The 19,884-nt window shown below is 49.3% G+C and overlaps 1 protein-coding gene across 3 annotated transcripts in view; it reads left to right on the top strand.

Moving 5' to 3' along the window:
• TOX2 (TOX high mobility group box family member 2) overlaps nt 1–19,023 on the top strand; it is a 159,142-nt gene extending 140,119 nt beyond the window's left edge. For all 3 annotated transcript variants that reach the window (XM_048321835.1, XM_048321836.1, XM_048321837.1), the window contains exons 6-9: nt 6,976–7,056; nt 8,842–9,249; nt 10,527–10,657; nt 18,777–19,023. In XM_048321835.1, the coding sequence (XP_048177792.1) occupies nt 6,976–7,056; nt 8,842–9,249; nt 10,527–10,657; nt 18,777–18,813 (657 nt within the window). In that variant the 3' untranslated portion in view covers nt 18,814–19,023. The remainder of the gene's footprint in view (nt 1–6,975; nt 7,057–8,841; nt 9,250–10,526; nt 10,658–18,776) is intronic.
• The last annotated feature ends 861 nt before the right edge of the window (nt 19,024–19,884 follow it).

Genomic DNA, 19,884 nt, shown 5'->3' with positions numbered 1-19,884 from the left:
TTTGCCATTGAGCAGGTGCTGCTGCTCCCACAAAGCAAATTTGCTTTCTCCTCCTGATGAAACAAGGAAAATAAAGGTTGCTCACGTCCCATTTCAGATATGGTTTTTTTTCCCTGTGCACCAGCTGAAAGACAAACACAGAGAGGGAACCAGAATGCATATTATGCAAGAAACCATATAATCTAGCAGCATCTTTGATTTGGCTGCTGCTGTCACAGACACGCATTTCACAGAGAGGCTTTTTTCTCCCCCCTTTCTTTTGTTCTTACTGGTTTATCATTTGTGGCTTTGTCATTTTGTTCCTTCTCTTCTTCTTCTCTTCTCAGCCTCTTCACAATGAATCTTCATTTTCCCTCTGACACACTTGTATCTAAATTTCCTTATTTCCTGCCTTTTTTTATTTATATCTGTTGCCTGGTGATTTGATCATGCTGTGGAATACAGGATTAGCAATCTCCGTGTCCTTGGGTACTGCTCAAGGACACCTGTTCGGCAAAGCACCGTTTTCCTCCCCATTTTAACCCCTTCCAGTGTGGCTGTAGCATAGGAGTAAATAACAATACCTTGAATATCCCCAGCACTGCGTTAGCAGGACGTTGTAATCTTCATTCTTCAACAGCTGGCGTAGCCCTTTCTAAGGAGCTTACATGGGAATCTGAAGAATGTGACTCAGGGAAAAAAAAATATATTAATACATCCTCTTTGAACTTTGCAAATAGTTTAGCAGCTGTTCCTGTAGAGATAGCTTGGACTTGCTGCAGAGTGAAATGCTAATTCAGCCATTAGCATCCAATGGGGTACCTGTCAGAGGAATCTGCCTGCAGCCCCAGGTCCCAGCTCCAGAATCCCGTGGTGCCTCGGTGGGAGTTTTTTCCGTGAGCACATCTCAAGCAGCGTTCCCCAGCAAGGTTTCAAAGGGCTGCCTGGTTTGACAGAAATTAGAAGAATTTGAGCACTAGATTGGAGCAAGCGCTGCTAATTTCCTAGGAGGATTCTCCCCTGGCACGGACAGAGTGCCGGCAGCCCAGTCCCGGTCTGTGCCACCCACAGCCCCCTCCTCTGTTTCCACAGGGCCACCATGGGCCAGATCTGCTCAAGAGCAGGTGACACCAGCCCTGGTGGCTGTCCTCCCTCAGGGGGATTTCCTGGCAGTGCCAAGCCTGGAGACTCCCCGGAGAAGTCGCTGGTGGGATTCACTCTCCTCTGCCAACTTCTAATCTTCCCTCTCTGAGCACCTCCCTGTTCCCTGGTGTATTTTGGTGAACAGGAGGTTGGATTGGAGCCAGGCAAGGATGGAGAGCACAGAGATCAATGCCAAGGTGGCAGCTGCAGGAGTCTCTGGAACCAGCTTCTTTTCGTCAGCAAATCCAGCCACAAAGTCAAAGCACTGGGCCGGTGTTTCCACAGACCCTGGGGACTGAGAGCAGAGGAATCAGGGAGCTCCTGAGCAATCTGCTGAGTGAACCCTTGGCTAACGCAGGACTTCCCATCTGAAATGAGCAAAGATTGGGCAAAACCAGCATTTTCAGTTGAGTTTTTGAGTCTGGGCGCTCCCCGAGGACACAAAGGTACCAGAGATGAGTTCTTGCTCGTGCTTCACCAGGATCAGCTCAGTAATGCTGAGTGACTCCGTGGCCAGATGCAAGTGGGATTTTCAACCACACAAATGCACAGCCTGGAGAACAACACAGCTCCAGGCATAAAGTCACACTCCAGCGGTAAACTACCCAGCAGAAGAATTGTCTGCTCAGCAGAAAGTGATAGATCACCCATTTAATCAGATCCATCTGCTCACTGAACCTGATACATCAGCTGCTGACAGGACACTGCAGGTGACTGCAGAGGGACAGAGGCATCGTGGGCCAGCTGTAAAGTTGTTCTGTGGAAGAGCCACCAGAGGGGAGAGATCCCATGGGAACAGCCGTGCTACAAACTGCCCAATTCCAGCTTTGTACCAGGTTGTCAGCGCCAGAGCCACCATGGGATGAAGTTTCCTCCTGCAGCCCCAAAGCCCTGGCAGCGAGGGGCTGGAAGGGTCCAAGCAGTTGCCCTGGCCTGGAAGGAGGTTTCAGCATCTTCTGGGCATCGAGGAAAGCCATGCACCAGAGAGGAGTCAAAGCACCAATCCCAAACAAGGCTTCAGGAGAGGTCTGGTGGAGAGCAGGATAACAATGGGGAGGATGTGAAAGGTCAGATGTGCTCTCCACGAGTGTTACTTTTTGTCTTGGAGAGCAAGATCCGAGGTTTGGAAGGTGAATGGTGTGTGCTTTTCATTGGAGGTTAGGGTTTGGATCTGTCACCCTCCTGTTCCCTTTGGAATCTTTAGTGGCTTGTCCTGGGAACACGCTTGTGCCCTCACATGGAGCGAGGGGTGACTTACACCCCATGAAGTTGAGGCAGTGGAGAGCAGGAATCTCTCAGGATGCTTTAACCAGTGGTAATTCCTGCTTCATTACAGGCTCCTCCGTTCATTCTCCAAAGGAATTGCTCCACAGCACTGTGTCTCCACCAGGATAAAGCAGGAACTCTCCTGAAACCCTGCAAATACTTCCCATAGCCAGGGTCTTCCCTGTAGGTATCCTCAGGGATGTTGACCTCAAGACTCACACTCCAGACCACGGCTTTTATTCTGAAAGCGTAGCTTGGGTTAGTTGTTTTTAATGGTGGCAGGGACAGAATAAGTCTTGCCTGAGAAGGGAATACAGAGGGGGGTGCAAGGAGGTGAGGAGGAGCTGGGAAGGAATAGGGATAACGTGTCCATGTTCCCTATTTGCCTTTCCAATGGCTGTGGGGAGGATGTGTGGAGAGAAGGGTGAATGAGGCAGGGAGGACGTGCTTTGAGTCATCCTGCGAATAAGCCATCAGCTATGGTGATCTCAAGACTCAATATCTTGCAGGAAAGTGCATAATGGTTACAAGAAAAACCCTGCAGATTTACAAGCAGAATAAAAGCCAAATTTACACATCCGGGAGAAGAAAAAAACCCAGTCATGGAATCATGGAAAGGAGGGCAAGGAGGGACTTAAGAGGTCAACCAGCCCATACTACTGCCTGAAGTCAGGATCATCTCTACTTAAGCCATTCCTGATGGATGTGTTCCTAATCTGTTCCTAAACCCTCAGTGGTGGAGATTACACATCTCCCCAGGCAATGTCTTCCCGTGCTTAATTATCCTTACTGCTCCCAAGGCTTCCCAGTGCTTGCCCAACATTTCCCTTGGTACAACTTAAGCCTATTTTGCCTCTTTTCCTACATGCAGAGGATCACTCCGTGCCTCCTTTGCTGCATTGTGATGTCTCCTCCTGGTCTTCCCTCCCAGCTTTCCTCCTGGAGACCTTTCCTGCACTTCCCATCTCTCCTCTCCTGATGTTCTACCTCTTTTTTGAAGCAAAACACCCCGAACTCCACTTGGGATTGCAGCAGAGACCTTCCAACTTGGGGTCAGTGCGCCCCTTGATTTTTTGGGGGAGAGTTTGAGTTCTCCCCATCATTCCCCAGGCTTGGGAAGCAGCATTCCTGCTGGAGCAGGAGGGCTGGGATGCAGAGGTTAGGGATAACAGCTCTGGCTGTCACTCAGTGCCGGCGCGACACAGAGCCGCTCGTGGGCGTCAGCGGGGTTTGCAATAATTGTCTTCTCTAATTAACTGGTTATCAAACAAGAACATTTCATTACGGCACAATTACTGGCTGCTTTGCTGAGACACAGAGGTGTCAGGATTACGATCCCAACATATGCTTCTTACAGCTCTGATTTTTTGTTTTCATAATCACTAACCATTTTTGCTTCCTCCCCACCCCCCTCCCCAACCCACCCACTCACTTAATGACTAATGAATCCTCCTGCTAATGAATAAGGAAAATAAATCAGTGGGCATGGCAGGTTAGGAAGAAAAACATGCAAAATATTTTGAGGATCCTTAAATCTGATAAATTACTTCAAAATTAAAATCCCTGGGAGAAAATGGGATTTAATTAGAAAGTAACGTGGTTTTGTCAATGTTTAAATTAAAATTTTAAAGGTTATAAATGCTGTGCTAGAGCTGCCAAATCACAGAGGATTTGTGAGGAGTTTTGTTCGGATCCCACGTCAGCGTGGTGATTCCCCAGGGACAGAGAGCTCAGTGTCCTTCACGGAGCCCTGTGTGGGTGCAGGAAGCCGCCATGTGCAGGGCAGGACTGCAAAATTCCCAACAGGAGACCCTTAGGGATGGTTCTTTACAATGAGGGTGATGGCACAGGATACCCAGAGCAGCTGAGGCTGCCCCATCCCTGCAAGCGTCCAAGGCCAGGCTGGACAGGGCTTGGAGCAAGTGGGACAGTGGAAGGTGTCCCTGCCCCTGGAAGGGGTGGATCCAGATGGTCCCTTCAACCCAAACCATTCTGAGATTCGATGATTAAAACCCAGGTAATCCACCAGGAATCTTCCAGAGCTTCCAGTTCACTGGAGAAACATCAGTGAGCACAATCCCCGAGCTCACCCCATCACCCTTCTTGGCTGCCCTGCTCATGGCCAGGCTTGAGCCAGGGCTGGCCCAAGGAGCACAGAGGCTCCTGCTTGGAGCAATCCCCTCTCCCTTCAGCAGGATGAGCCACCTGGCTGCCCCTTCCCAGTCCTGCTGCACCAGACCCCACCCAGCAGCACATCCCAGTACGAGGGAGATCCACGTGCTCTAAAAGAGACCAGGACAGATGAAGAGTGCCATAAAAAAAGGGTTTAGCAGGAAAAGCAGGTGATGGGGATGAAGACAGGCACAGGTTTTATTGGTTATAAATTTATTTGCATTCAGGTTTAGGAAGTCTCGTTTACCTGCCCTCTCACTGTCCAGAAATTGCAGGTTTTTCTCCAGGCAGGTCTTGCTAATAATTAAATTTGTCTCAGCATATCTCTGAATATTTTGTTTTCCCACCATCCTGGAAAAGAAAAATGGTAAAACCACTCTTGTATTTTGCCATTATAGAGGAAAAATAATTAAATATGTTCTCCATAGATCAGCATCCAGCTGTGGCCACTCTTAAACACTGGCCTGAGATACAGGAATTCTTATTTCATTGCTGGGAGGGCATCAGGTACCACACTGAAGAGCATCCACCAGCTCTGCTGCTGAACACAATAAATTCTGTGCCGCTGTGATGGGCACAAACCTGCTCCAGTGGAAGGTGTCCCTGCCCGTGGCAGGGGGATGGCACTGGATGAGCTTTAAGGTCCCTTCCAACCCAAACTGTCTTTGATTCTATAATAAAAGATGTGGAGATTGTAGAGAAAGGTAATAGCTTTTATTAAGGGAACTGATACAGTTTGAAGAAATAGTTACTTTTCACAGGCAAGCTCTTCTTCAGGCTGACATTTTGAAAAGCAATTTTGTTCTGAATGGAGCAAATATAATATTTCCTGAATACCATAAAGCCAAAGACAAACTTAGGGAAATGCTCCATTTCAGAAAATTGCCGTCTGAGACCTCCAGTGTGTCGAGTCAAAACGTTTCATTACAGGACTCGCCGTGGTTTAGCAATGAAAATAAGGCTTTAAATCCATTTTTAATAGAATTTATCTGTACTGATTTTAAATTCACATTCGGTTCAGCTGCTGGAAGGTTGCTCTCCCTTCAGAGGTCAGTGTTGGGAGGGAGTCTGGGGTGCTGCCATGACCGTGGAAATTTTCAGGGGAAATGAGCTAAATCATAAAATTGTGGAATTGTTTTGGTTGGAAAAGACCTTTAGGATCATCCTGTCCAACTGTTCGCCCTGCACTGCCAAGGCCACCATGTCCCCAAGTGTCACACCCATAGGTCTTTTAAACACCTCCAGGAATGGTGACTCCACCACTTCCCTGGGCAACCCATTCCAGGGTTGGGCAACCCTTTCCATGAAGAAACTTTTCCCAATATCCAACCTAAATCATCCTGGCGAGAGGATGTGCCCACGAGCCTTCAGAGTTTCAATTGCTGGAAACTGTTGTCGGTTGTAGAGCAGAATTAAATACATGCAAATCTGTTCTAATTGAAATCAACTTTCAATGCATCACTGAGGAAGGCTTTGAGTTTCCAGCAGAGAAGAGGGTTGGTGGGTGGTTTTCCTGGGAGTTTCTGCCTTTATCCTGAAATTTTTATTCTGTTTTAAATTAATCCTCTCGCTTACCCAGTTAATCTGTGTAACCCTTCAGGGATTCACTGCTGGGGACAGGCTGGGTCACACCTTTATTTTCTTGAAGGTCTTCACCTCCATGTGGAGGACCAGGATCCAGGCAGGAAGGGGGCCAGCACTGACATGGTCAAGAGGCATCTCTCATTATGGGGAAAGATGGAAGAATAAATCCTAATTCACTCCTCCAAATCTTGTATTTTTTTTTTTTTTCTTAGGGAATCAAACTTTCCTGCTTCCCTGCAAGCTCCAGCTCATCAAGTCTTTAGATGAGGTGAAAATCTCAGCTTTTATAAGATGAGAAAGCAGTTCCCAGGCTGGCCAGGCTGCAGAGTAGAGCTGGAGTTTTGAGCTCTAAAGAATTAATATTGGGAAAGCCAAAAAACCAAATGGGTAGTTAAGGAATTCTGACTGTTTCACCTGTTTTTAAGCTAGTCATCATCACAGAATCATAGAATGGATTGAGTTGGAAGGGACTTTAAAGACAGTCCTGTCATTTGAGGATTTTGGCTTTTGTTTTGCTCTTCCAAGAGCCTGGATCACTCTTTACTCTGCTTCCTGTTGGGAAGGGATTTCGCTGTGTTCACAGATGGTCTCTCTTATTAAATACCTGTCTAAACACACAGACTGCTCTGACCAGAGATGCCTCCAAAATTCCCAGCATGGTCCAATCCAGGGGCTTCATTTTCTTGGTTTGGGGTCAATTCCTCTGCAGCAGAATTTTTTCATGCACACGGCCCCACCGAAGGGGGGTCCCACTGAGCAGCTGGGGTGCAGCCAAACCTGGCAGCCCCCTGTTCCCTCTATTAATGATTGTCCATTCCTTGCTCCTTTCAGGCATACAAGAGGAAAACAGAAGCTGCCAAGAAGGAGTACCTGAAAGCCCTGGCTGCATACCGGGCCAGCCTCGTCTCCAAGGTACAGAGGGGTTACAACTCACAGGAGCCTCCAGGGAGGAGCAAATTTATCAGAAATGCTGTGTAATTGTGATATCAGAACTGATACTGTCATTAACACCTTCCCAAGGGGCTGAAAGAGGGGCTCTGCAGCACGGTCAGGGCAGGAGCTGGGCTGTCATCTGCCCTTTAGCACCCTGCAGTGAGACCCCACTTTGGATGGGTTCAGCAGCAGGGGAGGTTTCATCAGTGCCCCTGTGTGGGGTGAAGGGGTCTCTGCTGCCTGTCCCCACTGTTCCTTGCCTGCTTTCAGGGTGTGAGTGCAGCAGAGGGGTCAGGAGGACAAGGTGACCTCAGGGACTGGTGCAGGGGAAGGTGACACCCAGTACTGGGCTCACTGGTAGCAGCATCCTGCTGCACCCTGCTCCATGCACTCAGGCTGTCCCACCTGCTCAGGAGCCAAGGTGTTGCTTCTCCTGTGCATGCTCAGCCTAGGGCAGATTTTTAGGGAGTTTTAAGGAGTTTTTAGGGAGTTTTATGGAGTAAGACCCGTAACTGTGGGTTGATGAGATGTGAGCACATGGGTGCTTAACACACCACAGCCAGGCCAAACCCAGAGAACCCATTCCAGTGCCTAACAGTGACATTTCAGGGCATTTCAGGCTCATACAGGGACTCCCAGTGCTTCAAGACCACACTGGGGAGCAGTGATGGGCCCAGTCTCTGGACATGGGTGCCCATCCCAAGGGACCTCACAGCTTGCCTTCCTCCACACCTCCAGAGAGGGGACACAGGCATTTTCTGCCTGTGAATTTGGGGTGGCTCCCGTGGAGCTCAAAATCTTCCTGGCTCAGGGGTAATGCTGCCCATGGGTAGTGAGTGGTCTCCCCTCAAATCTTCTCCTTGGTACTACACCACATCCTCAAAGCTTAATCATCACATTCAGCTGCCTTGGGATTTAATGTGATCTCCCAAATCACCCATCATCTGCAGGATCTGTGTGGTGGTGGTGAGCTGGAAAGGCTCAGAGCCCCTGTGCAGACCGGTAGCTCCCAACTTCTCAACAGAACAGCAGCAAGGACAGAAAAAAGGGGTGGGAAGGATTTGTTGGGGATTTAAAACTCTTGTCAGTCCCTCTGGAAGCCTCTGAGGGTCTTGCCTTGAAAGTGCCTTGCAGCAGTGTGGGACAGGAGTCGTGGAAGGCATGGAAGTCATGGAGGCATGTGTTCTGTGGCTTCATTTTCTTCCCAGTTTCTCCAGCTACTCTTCTGCAAAACTTTGTTTTGACCAAAGCAGCACAGTGTGGTCCTGACTGCTGGGTGAGAAAGGATCAGTAGTATCACTGCAGAGCCCATCACAGGACAAAACCCTCGGTGTCCAACCCGGAAAACTTGCCCTTGTCCTTCTCTTCTTCCTGCCGAAATGAGGCCACCACTGTCCCGTGCATTATAGATCCACACAGGGTGGGGAAAGCAGAGGGTTTGTAGACCCATTTCCCCGTTGGAAGCAGCAGGGATTTGTCACCCACCCAAAGCAGTGAGCTGCTGGTGGGCAGTTTGCCTCTGCACTGGTACATTCCCCTGGTGCTCCAGGCTCTGCCAAAGGCACGGTTGAGCTGCTGGGCTTTAGTTTTCCAGATATGGATGCTGAACCCAGCCCGTGGCCACCCCACTGGGAGTTCATGTGCTGGCAGGTGGCAGAGGAGCAGGATCCACGGGGAGCTCGTCTGGACAGATGGGTATCTCAGGATGCATATCCATGTTTCCTCTTTCCCTTCCTCACCACCCTCCATTCTGTTTTCCCACAGAGCTCCGCCGACCAGGGGGAGACGAAAAGCACCCAGAGCAACCCCCCTTCCAAGATGATCCCCCCGAAGCAGCCCATGTACCCCATGCCTCCGCAGGCTTCCTCGCCCTACCCCGGCCTGGGCTCCTTCCTGTCCCCGTCGGACCTGCAGAGCTACCGTGGCCACCCCCACGCCGGGCTGTCCCGGACCCTGCCCTCCAAGCCCCTGCTGCCCAGCATCAGTGCCTCCCCCCCGCCCTCCTTCCAGATCAGCCCCCCGCTCCACCAGCAGCTGTCCTTGCACCACCCGCAGAGCTCGCTCCTCAGCCAGCCCCTCAGCATGCAGCAGGTCCCCCAGCAGCCCCTCCTGTCCCCCCCCATGGCACTACAGGTACAGCCCCCCATGAACGCCTCGCCTCCCGGCCAGCAGGTGAGTGCTCGGGGCTCTCGTGGGTTTGGGGTTGTTGGGTGTTGGCGTTGTCCCCAAGGGAGTCTTCCCAGAGATGGGAATGGAGCTGGGGAAGGGGCTGGAGCCCCAGGAGCTGGGAAAGGGAGCAAAGGAGGCTCCGGGGAGACCTTGTGGCTCTGCACAAGTCCCTGACAGGAGGGGGCAGAGGGGGGGGTCGGGCTGTGCTCCCAGGGAACAGGGACAGCACAAGAAGAAATGGCCTCGAATTGTGCCAGAGAATGTTTAGACTGAAAGTTAAGGAAAATTTCTTTGTTGGAAGGGAAGGGTGATCAGGCAGTGGAACAGCTGCCCAGAGAAGTGGTGGAGTCACCATTCCTGGAAGCATTCAGAAAATGTGTGGATGTGGCCCATGGGGACATGGGTTAGTGGTGGGCTTGGCAGTGCTGGGTTAATGGCTGCACTCGATGATCTTGGAGGTCTCCTCCAACCTAAATGATCCTATGACTTCTCCAGCACAGAGATTGGGCTTTAGCTCTGCACAACGAAAAGTGGTTTCTGTAATTTGGTGATAGCGTTATAGGGGATCCTCACGATCACTCATTGGGGTAGGAGCTGTTGCTGAGGGCAGCATTTTGAGAAACTTCATTCCACATAATTTGTGAATAAAATATAAAATATAAAAATAAAAAAAAGAAACCACCCCACATTGCCCTAATTTGGATATTTTGGAAAAAAAAGCATGTTCTTTGTCAGGTAAATGCCACGAATCTGGTTTCTATACATTGCCTAATGGATATAAATGTAATTAAACCCACCCCAAAAAATGGGGAAAACTGATCAGCTTTCAGCTAAAGCAGCCCCTCAGTGTCCTTGCTGAAGAGCCAGTGGTGGCAGCTCAGGGGAACAGTGTTGTTCGTGTGTCTGTCCCTTGTTCCTGAGCACTGGGATGGGTATCCCAGCACGGCACAGCAGCTGAGCTGCGCTGCAAGTGGGACACTGGCTTTGGTGGCCAGGCTGCAAAAAAACCTAAAGGCTTTTGTGGCTGTGTGCCCTCCACAGCCATTGCCAGCCCTGAGGAGGGAGGTCCTGACAAAAAGAGCAGGGAAGAGGGACGTAAAATGTGCATTGACACCGTGGTCTGGGCTTGGATCCCCCCTCTGTCCCTGGGGCTCCTCCTGTGCTCTGCCCTGACAGCTTTTGGGGACAATGCCTGTAAATGTGATTATGAGCTATTATTACATCTGCAGTTCTCTGCTCTGTATGCTCCTGTAACCCTCCTTTTCCTCTGCACCCCGCAGGACTTCTCCCATATTTCGTCTGAGTTTCAGAACAGTGTTGGACCCCGTTCGCCTGGTGCATCAAACCCTCCAGGAAGCACTGAGTGGGACAGCGACTACCCCAGCAGGGAGTGTGGGGTCAACCACTGCAGGCCAGTAGACAAAATAGCTCACTGCTAGTGCACATCTGGGCTGGGACAGTGAACAACAGCTCAGTGTCTGCCCTAAAATGTGCAGCCAGTTGTGGTCAGGGAAGTTCAAGGCTCCCTCATTTCTGTAGGCTCACTGAAGTGATGCTATGGAAGCAGGTAGCTTAAAAATCATGGATAAATTCTTTACTGGACATGAGAAGATTTAATTTTTTTTTCTTTTTTTTATTTATTTCCGTTCCATGGAAGGGTTAGACACATTTCCTTCTGGAGCAGTCCCCCCAGCAGAGTCCCTGGAGGTTTGAAAGCAGCCATGTCCATAAGGCCAGGCCTCAATGTGGCCTTCCAGTACTTAAAGAGTCTTATAAAAAAGTTGGAGAACAACTAATTTCAAAGGCAGATGGTGATAGGACAAGGGGGAATGCCTTTAAACCGAAAGAGAAGAAATTTAGATTATATGTGAGGAAGAAATTGTTCCCTGTGAGGTTGGGGAGGCCCTGGCACAGGGTGCCCAGAGAAGCTGTGGCTGCCCCTGGATCCCTGGCAGTGCCCAAGGCCAGCTTGGATGGGGCTTGGAGCAACCTGGGACAGTGGAAGGTGTCCCTGCCCATGCAGGGGGTGGGATTGAAATGGTTTTTAAGGTCCCTTCCAACCCAAACCATTCTGTAATAAGTAATGTCCTTCTGCTCCTAAAGCAATTGCCCTTCTCACTGAGGCCACAGCCTCCCATAATTGTCTCCACCAGCAGGTCCCTTATCATTCCTGGGCATTCACCCTGACAGTGCAACAAATCCTCAGTCCTCCCCAGAGCCACAGGATGCTCCATGCCCCTGCACCATGCAGGAAAACCCCACAGACCTCTGCAGAGATCTTCCCCTTATGCCCTACAAGCTCTGGCATGAATGTGCCAGCAGGACGGTCCCTTCAATGCTGCTCCAATTCCCCAAAAAATGAGAACATCAGGTCTTAAAGCTGGGGAACAGGGAGGGTGTGGAAACCACTTCCAACCTCTGCCTAACCCACTGCTCTTGGCTCAGCCCTAATAGCTTGGAGACTCTGTTGTGCTCCGTGGAACATTCCCGGGGTTCCCTGTGGGAGCAGGCTGGGGAGGAGGCTGGATACCATCAGTGTTGATTTTCTTCAAGTGCTGGAACATGGTGCTTTCAGCAGAGATAGCAACCAGCTCCCAGGCTTTTCAGAGCACGGCTCCTGTCTGTGCCAGCAGAACACTTACAACTGCTGGGCTGGGCACAGGCTGTACAGGCATTTACTTCTTCCAGGGAAATAAATAACTGGCTGATCCATTAGAATATCCCTGCTGTCTGCCTGACATGGAGAGGTCTGACCTTTGCATGCTCCTTCCTGAAGTCTCTGCAGACAGCCTGAAAGAAGGAACATGATCAGGACCTGGTTGTAAAAGTCACTTCACACGGTGAAGCTAAAGGTGCTTGGAGGGTGGTGGCACATGGATCCCAATTCCCAGAGGTGCTGGGCAGATCCCAGGGATGAACTCCCCTAGAAATAAGCGTCACTTCTTAAGGGATCAGCTGGGAAAACATTTGATTCCCTCTGCAAATCCCACTGCCTGGGTCCCATGCAGAAAGCCCAGGGCACTCCAGAAGCAGGTGGAACGTTCCCATAGCAGTGAGGATTGAGTTCTGTGTTGCTAAAACAAGCTCTGTGGCATCTGGCTGGAGTGCCACACTGTAAGCAGAGGGCCCATGCAATTCATGATCAAAGCTCATGCATTTCATGCCTTTGTCACAGCAGAAATATCAAATTTCATGGGTTTATTGCAGCTGGTGGGTAAAAAAAAAAGTCACTCTAAAACCAGACATTATGCAGAGACTTCCAGATAATTGTTAGAGTAGATTATAGCAAGGAACTCAGATGGATAGAGATCAGTCCTGCAGAGAGTGCTTAGTGCACTGAAAAATATCATAGTGTCTGCTCAGGAAGGAGCCCATCTCCTGTGACTAAAGACACAGGAGCTGCTGGCAGCCAGTGCCCAAAGCTGGATTATTCTCATTTGTTGCAAAGCCTGGTGTGCCAGCAGTGCCGTCAGCTCCTGCTTCTGCTGCCCTGGGATTTGCAGCCTTGGTTTCCCCTCTGCATCACCTGGAGCATTCCCAGACATCTGCAGGGCTGCAGTTCCCTGGGTCTCAAGGTTGCTCACAAGCCAAGAAAAGAGATGATCTGGATCTCCTCATCCAGGGCGAGGAACGATGGGACAGGGGGGAATGGCTTCCCACTGCCAGGGGGCAGGGTTAGATGGGAGATTGGGAAGGAATTCCTCCCCATGAGGGCGTAGAGGCCCTGGCACAGGGTGCCCAGAGAAGCTGGGGCTGCCCCTGGATCCCTGGAAGTGCCCAAGGCCAGGTTGGATGGGGCTTGGAGCAGCCTGGGGCAGTGGAAGGTGCCCATGGGAACGAGATGAGCTTTAAGGTCCATTCCCACCCAACCCACTCTGTGATTCCATGATCTTCCTGACTCTGCTGCTTTCTCCAATGCACTTTGTACTAATTTCCAAGTGATGTTCAAAGTTGTCCTTGGGCTCCTCCACAGCACCTTGCCATGAGCTGGGTGGGTCCAACCATCAGCAGAGCTTGAGCACAGCAGTGATGAAGGAATGTCTCACTGGGTTTGATTCGTCAGTGCTGGCCTAGGTCAGTTTGGGAAGTCTCTGGATCATGTAATGGCCCATTTCAACCTCAGAAGTGCATTCAGCTTAACTGCAATTAAAGCAGCACTGTGAGGAGCAAAATCTGGCTGGAAAGAGAAGAGATTATTCCTTGATGAGATGTAATTCAGCTGTAGAGTCCCAGATTCCTGGAAGAGAGGATCGTCCCAACCTCCCCAGCACACAGAAGGCCCTGTTGGGTTATGATTTTTATTTCATGTCTAACCTTGATATTTCTTTAGCTTCCAACATCTGTTGGCACTGGGTTAGCTGGGGTAAAACCTCCCAAGCCTCGTTTTCTTTTGTGTTTGTCATCCAGATAACTTCTGAAAACCTGACAAGGTTGTCTTTCTCTCTGTCCTTTATCTAATAAAGGAACTGCTGTAGGGATTTCTGTTTCCCAGCCTATCCTTGCTAGTTAAACTGCCATCAAAAGACACTTCTTCCCTCATGCCCTGCAAATTCTGGGATCCTGTGAGCAGACACTCCTTAATTCATAACTCAGCCATTCTGGAGAGAAAGTTTTAAATGTTTCTTAGCTCCTGCTCTCCCTATTCTTGATGACTTTTTGCTTACTGACTTCTATCCAATTTTCCTGGCTCTTTCTGGGCTGAAGCCCAAGTTGTCCTAGATTGTGAGCAAAGACATGGGGAGCATTTCTCAGCTCCTGCTTGGTGTTTGACTATCACTTCCCACAAGCGACTGCAGCACACAATTTCAATGCTTTTTTTGCCACCACATCACAAACTCCTTTCCCAGTCCCCTGTCTCCCTCACCTGACAGCCTGATCCTGGCACTTGCTCTTTCCCAGGCACTGGATTCCTCTGTTTCACAGTGATTTTCTCCAAGGGAGCTCCCTCACCTCTACCAGAGGTGCAGCTTGGTTTACAATCACGTGCAAGTCTTCCTTAATCCTTAATTAAATCTTAACTCCTCAAAGCACCTCCCTTGTTTTTTCTGCCTTGTTTTGTGATTACAACTCTCTCCACACCTTCTTCTGGGGTTGTGTCCTTTCCATCCTAAAACATTCTATGATTTACCTTTGTCCCCTCACATTTAGGTATTTTTGGGATGACACTGAACTGGATTCATCTTTCCACATCCTCTCATTTGCAAGGCACGGATTAGGTTCTTTTTGGCTGCCATCCTTTAGCAACTTTTCTCCCCTCTTCCCACTCTCCTTTAGGCTAAAAGATGGGACACTGTTCATTACACCTTGTCCAGTCACAAAAAACCATGTACAGCCACTAGATCCAGACATTTACAACCTCCCTAATTCTTTCCAACAATGAAGTGATCCTCTCAGAAGGGGAGGGAATTTTCCAAATCAGGAGCTAAATGAGCAAACACTATAAAAAGGCAAAAATAACCCATCACAACTGCACTTAGTTTGGATTCAATTATTTATGGTAATACTTCATAATGAACTGGGAAATGCTCTGTAGTGTGTTGTGTAAAATTAATGAAGTTTTAGGACTGGAATACCTCACTGCCACTCAGTGGCATTAAATCTTCTCTGACTGCAGGAGCAAAGACTCTGCATTTTAAATGCAGATTATAGAATGTGGAGATTAGCAAAGGGCAGGGTCTGGACTCTATCAGAAGCCAGCTCCATCAACAACAGCCCTGCCTTGCTGTCTGCCCCTTCCCTGTTATTCCACTCACAAACACACCCACACCAGAACCTCCCAAGCCTTTTAACGTTCTCCACCACATTTTAAGGCCAAGGTCTTTATGGAGCCAGTGATGTTCCCATCATGTCTGTGCAGGTGATAAACCCCACTGAACCCTGGGTTTCAGAGCAAGACCTCCACAGATCATCAGCCAGGGGAGAGGGATTTCAGCCACTTCCCTCCCTACTGTGTCCTGAAAAAAAGAGCATCTGGGCTCCCTCTTTGGGCTCTCCTTGCGTAGTGTCCGAACGAGCACACTTTATCCAAAAGCAGCTCTCTAAACCTCCATGGCTCAGCCTCGCGTGTGCTGAAGCAGGGGATGGTGGCCCCGGGGCTGATGCCAGGCAGAGCATTCCAGCATTATCCAGGTGGGATCTGCAGGGACACCCAGAGCTGACCCTGCCCTGTAACCTCAGCAAGAGCAGCAATTAAGCCAAGAAGAAACTGATGCTGTAGCTCTCACAGTTAATGAAATTGAGGAAGAAATAAAATTGCACCCAACTCTTACTCTTAGGGGGACCTTCTCACTCTCTACAACAACATGCCTGAAATTTAGGGTTAGAGTTAGGGTTACCCCCTAGGACTAGGGTTAGGTCAGGGCTACCCCTTGAAAGAGGGTGTAGCCAGGTGGGGGTCGGTCTTTTCTTCCAGGTAACGAGGGGCAGGACAAGAGGAAACAGCCTTATGTTGCACCAGGGGAGGTTTAGATTGGGTATTTGGAAAAAAATTCTGCAGGGAAAGAGTGTTCAAGCATTGGAAGAGCTGCCCAGGGCCGTGGCAAGGCCACCATCCCTGGGGGGCTTTAAAAGCCACGTGGATGTGACACCTGGGGACATGGTTTAGCAGTGCTGGGAGAACGGTTGGTCTTGATCTTGGAGGGCTTTTCCAACCTAAATGATCCTGCCGAGCCTCTGCCTGGTCCCCCTGTGTGTAGCCCCCCCTTGATGCCTTTTTCAACCTAGAAATGAAACAACACACTCTTTTGAAATAATACTTGTGTGGGAGGTGGTATAAAGGTGGATTTTTATTGGAGGCCTCCAGGGGCAGTTATGGTGCACACAGTTTTTGTAGGTTTGGTAAATTAGCATAATTGACACAAAAGCACCAATTAGGAGCACAAGTGATGATGCAATTCCCCCTCGAGTTAAGGCCCTTCTAAATCTTCCCCCCACCCCTGGCATGGGACTGTACTTTGGTGATGAAAATGTGTCTGAAGAGCTGTTTCTCTGCCTTGGTAGCCAGGGAGGACTAAGATAGGAAATGGAATACATTTTGTCTTTCTGCCTAGGGGAAAGAGCATGGAAAACTCCTGGGAAAACCAGCCACTAATACAACAGGCTACAAACACACATGTACAGAGAAGACAGAAAAGAAAAAAACAGGGAAAAACTGTTGCAGTGGGGATACTGCAACACGCATATATCAAACCAGGAGTCCCGTGGAAAGGAAATATATATGGACAGACAGATTCTTGATAGCTGTTTCAGAGAGATGTTTATTTCTCCAGCCGCATGGCCGGAGCTCTGCCCAGGAACTGTTCCAGTCACCGGACCAGGGGTCCTTCTGCCCGCGCAGGGAACACAAACCAACCAATGGGAACGAGGCTGAGCAGGGGCAGGGAAGCCCCGTGTCTGTGCCCTCAGGGCCCCTCTCCCAGGGCTCCATGGCAGGGGAGGGACCCCAACACCTCACCCGTTTTATTTTAATAAAAGGAGAATGAAAACAACTGGATAAACATAACAAGAACAGTTTCAAAACAAAACAAGCCACCCTCCTGAGTCTTTAAATGTCCAAACAGATTCTGTGGAACATCTTAGGGCTGACAGAAGGGAGACAGAACTCTCTGAGCATGCTTTGTGGGGAAACTGAGGCAGGAGAGGGTTTAACTTCTTCCCTCCCCCTTTTCATCCCCCACTCGGCATTGGAAAGGGATTTCTGGGGAAACAATTGGCAAAAGCATGGTTTTGTGAGGGAAACCATGGATGAAAAAACGGATTGGGAATACACTGGGGGTAATAGGATATAGGGTAAAAGGGAAAGGTGGGATTAGGAAAGGGAAACTGTAGGGGGGGCTTACAATGGAGATACTGTCTAACATGACTACGATTTTTTGCATATATACTGCCTTTTACAGGAACACCATCAGGCCCAGTGACCTGCGATGCTTGTAACCCTTTTCTCCCTACTACAATATTAAATTCCACCACCTCTCCATCTCCCAAGCTTGGGATGCATTTTTCAGGGTTATTCTTTTTAATAGCAGTTCTATGCACGAATATGTCTTGCTGGTTGTCACACCTTGTTATAAAACCATAATTTTGCTTAACATTATACCATTTTACTATCCCTAAGGTCTTAGTTGCTATGATCTTTTCCTTTTTCCGAGTGGCTGCTGTTTTCTGTCTCGCTGCGTCTTTGCTCTCTCTTTCGGTCGCTCCCGTGTTGGAATTGTCGGGGCTGCTGGTGCCTGCGCGCTCTTCCCGGGGTCGCGTTCGGGGCTGCGCGGGCCGGGCCGGGCCGTGCCGCTCAGTTCTCCGTGCGTCGCCTCCTCTGGTCGCAGCTTCGCTGCCGCTGCCGGGCGCTGCACCCACGTCTCGGCCGGGTCCCCGGGCGATGACTCCCCCGCGCCCTGCTCCAGCGCGCGTCTCAGCTGGGCGCGGCTCCGTTCCACCGCCACCCGCCGCCAGCCGCTGCCCGCGCGCCGCCCCTCTCGGCCGGGCGTTCACGGGGCTCGCTCCACCACGCGCTGCACAGGACCGGGCAGGCACTGCCGGGTCCCGCCGCTCCCGCCGCGCCTCGCTCCGCCACCGACACTGCGGCTCGCGTGGCTCCGCCCGCACGCGGGAACTGCCTCGCTGCTGCTCGCAGAGCGCTCGGTGCACGTGGCCTGGGCCGCACGGTCCCTGCACCAGGCTTCCCTTCGCCAGGACACAGCTGACATTGCTCAACAGTCTCGGTAACTAAATAATATTCACGAAAATATTCTTCCATCGGCATATATTTTGACTCCAGTATTAACTGTGTCCAAACGGTTTTCCAAAAGCCCTTGGTAAGAATTAAATCCCAAGAAACATAGAAAAAGTTCTTAAACAACCATGCCAGGAAGTGTTTCAGTTCTTTTTGAGCTTGAATCAAGCTAAAATTTACAAATCGTTGTTCAAGAATCATTTTAAGTTTAAGATAAATGTCCATATGCGGCTCTGAGAGCCAAGAGTCTTCCCACGGTTCCTCCATAGTTTAGATATGGAATAGCAAAGCAAAACCAAGAAGAGGAATCCAAAGTTTCCAGGGTTTACTCACACAAATCAGTCGCTTAGGGATCGGGGATCGTTCTGCTCACAAATCTCCACCATTTGTTGCAGTGGGGATCCTGCAACACGCATATATCAAACCAGGAGTCCCATGGAAAGGAAATATATATATGGACAGACAGATTCTTGATAGCTGTTTCAGAGAGATGTTTATTTCTCCAGCCGCATGGCCGGAGCTCTGCCCAGGAACCGTTCCAGTCACGGGACCAAGGGTCCTTCTGCCCGCGCAGGGAACACAAACCAACCAATGGGAACGAGGCTGAGCAGGGGCAGGGAAACCCTGTGTCTGTGCCCTCAGGGCCCCTCTCCCAGGGCTACACGGCAGGGGAGGGACCCCAACAAAAAACCAAACCAGCATCACCCCAAAAGCCACGGCGTGGGCACAGACCCTGTGCCAGCTCCTCTCCAGCCCCTTCCCCGCCCGTCTCACGCCCGTCTCTCTCTGCTTTCTCTTACAGCATGCTGCCAAGGGACAAGGCACTCTACCTCACCTAAGGCTCAGCATCCCTTTGGGAGGAGGCTCAGATGAAGGACACTTGAGAGGGTCTATCCTACAGCCCACGTGGGGAGGCACGAGCAGGTCGGACGGGCGGGACAGCTGCCACTGCACCTCGGCGCTGGCTTCATTTCCAGGCTCTAAGAGCAGTTTTCTTCTTTTTTTCCTCTTATTTTTGAACTCTAAATAAAAATTTTTTTAAAAATCTACTTTCCGTGGAAGCCCCCCCCCCCCCCAAAAAAAACCCCACCTCGTAAATCGCAAAGAACAAAAAAATAAACAGAGAAAATTCAAATTTAAAAAAAAAAAAAGAAAAAGAAAAAAAAAACCTAAATAAGTGCAAAACCGGCAAAAAAAAATAATGAAATTAAACTAAGGACACCGTTTTTCTGCTTGCCATCAGCTTAGCTACAGACTATTTTCCTAGTGAACTGCTTTTAGACGCAGCATAAACCCAGGTCTGGTGTCCTGCAGCATTAGGCCAGCTCAGTAGGAGGATGCACTCTTTTGACTTGCTAACAGCACTAAACTTTGTGCAAGAAAATGTGAAGTTTGTGTGAATATTGTACATGCAAAGGCCTTGGACGGTCTGGCGAAAAAAATTACAAAAATAAATAAAAACTATTGCTAGGTAGGTGGGGGAGAGAGCAGAAGGCAAACTACGAGAGGACAAATGTGAAAGAGATCATGAAAATATAATTTGTTGGATAGTTGTAAGTAGTTTACTAAGTGTTTTAGAGCTGTGCTAAAGACATCTTTAAGATTTTTTTGTGAAAGAAATTAGTAGTTTACTTTATAGTAAAAGCATTTTATATTAATTGTAGCACATTTTTTAGTTATACATAGAAGGGAGATGTGTATAAAAAACCAACAAAAAAAGCCTGCCAAACTTGTTTCTATTATTTGTACAGCAAGAAATGGACAATTTATATCCATGTTGTATGGCATTATTATTTTTTTCCGGCCATATGTCCATCTATTTAAAAAATTGCTGACAATGATTTTTGTCTATTTATGAAAAATTAGAGAGCATAATTACAGTTTCTCATAAGGTGCATTTTTGGGGGTTT

Source organism: Corvus hawaiiensis, chromosome 17 (assembly GCF_020740725.1).
Source record: "Corvus hawaiiensis isolate bCorHaw1 chromosome 17, bCorHaw1.pri.cur, whole genome shotgun sequence".
Taxonomy (NCBI): domain Eukaryota; kingdom Metazoa; phylum Chordata; class Aves; order Passeriformes; family Corvidae; genus Corvus; species Corvus hawaiiensis.
The sequence above is the reverse complement of the archived record's forward strand: the minus strand, read 5'-3'. Positions and strand labels throughout refer to the sequence as shown.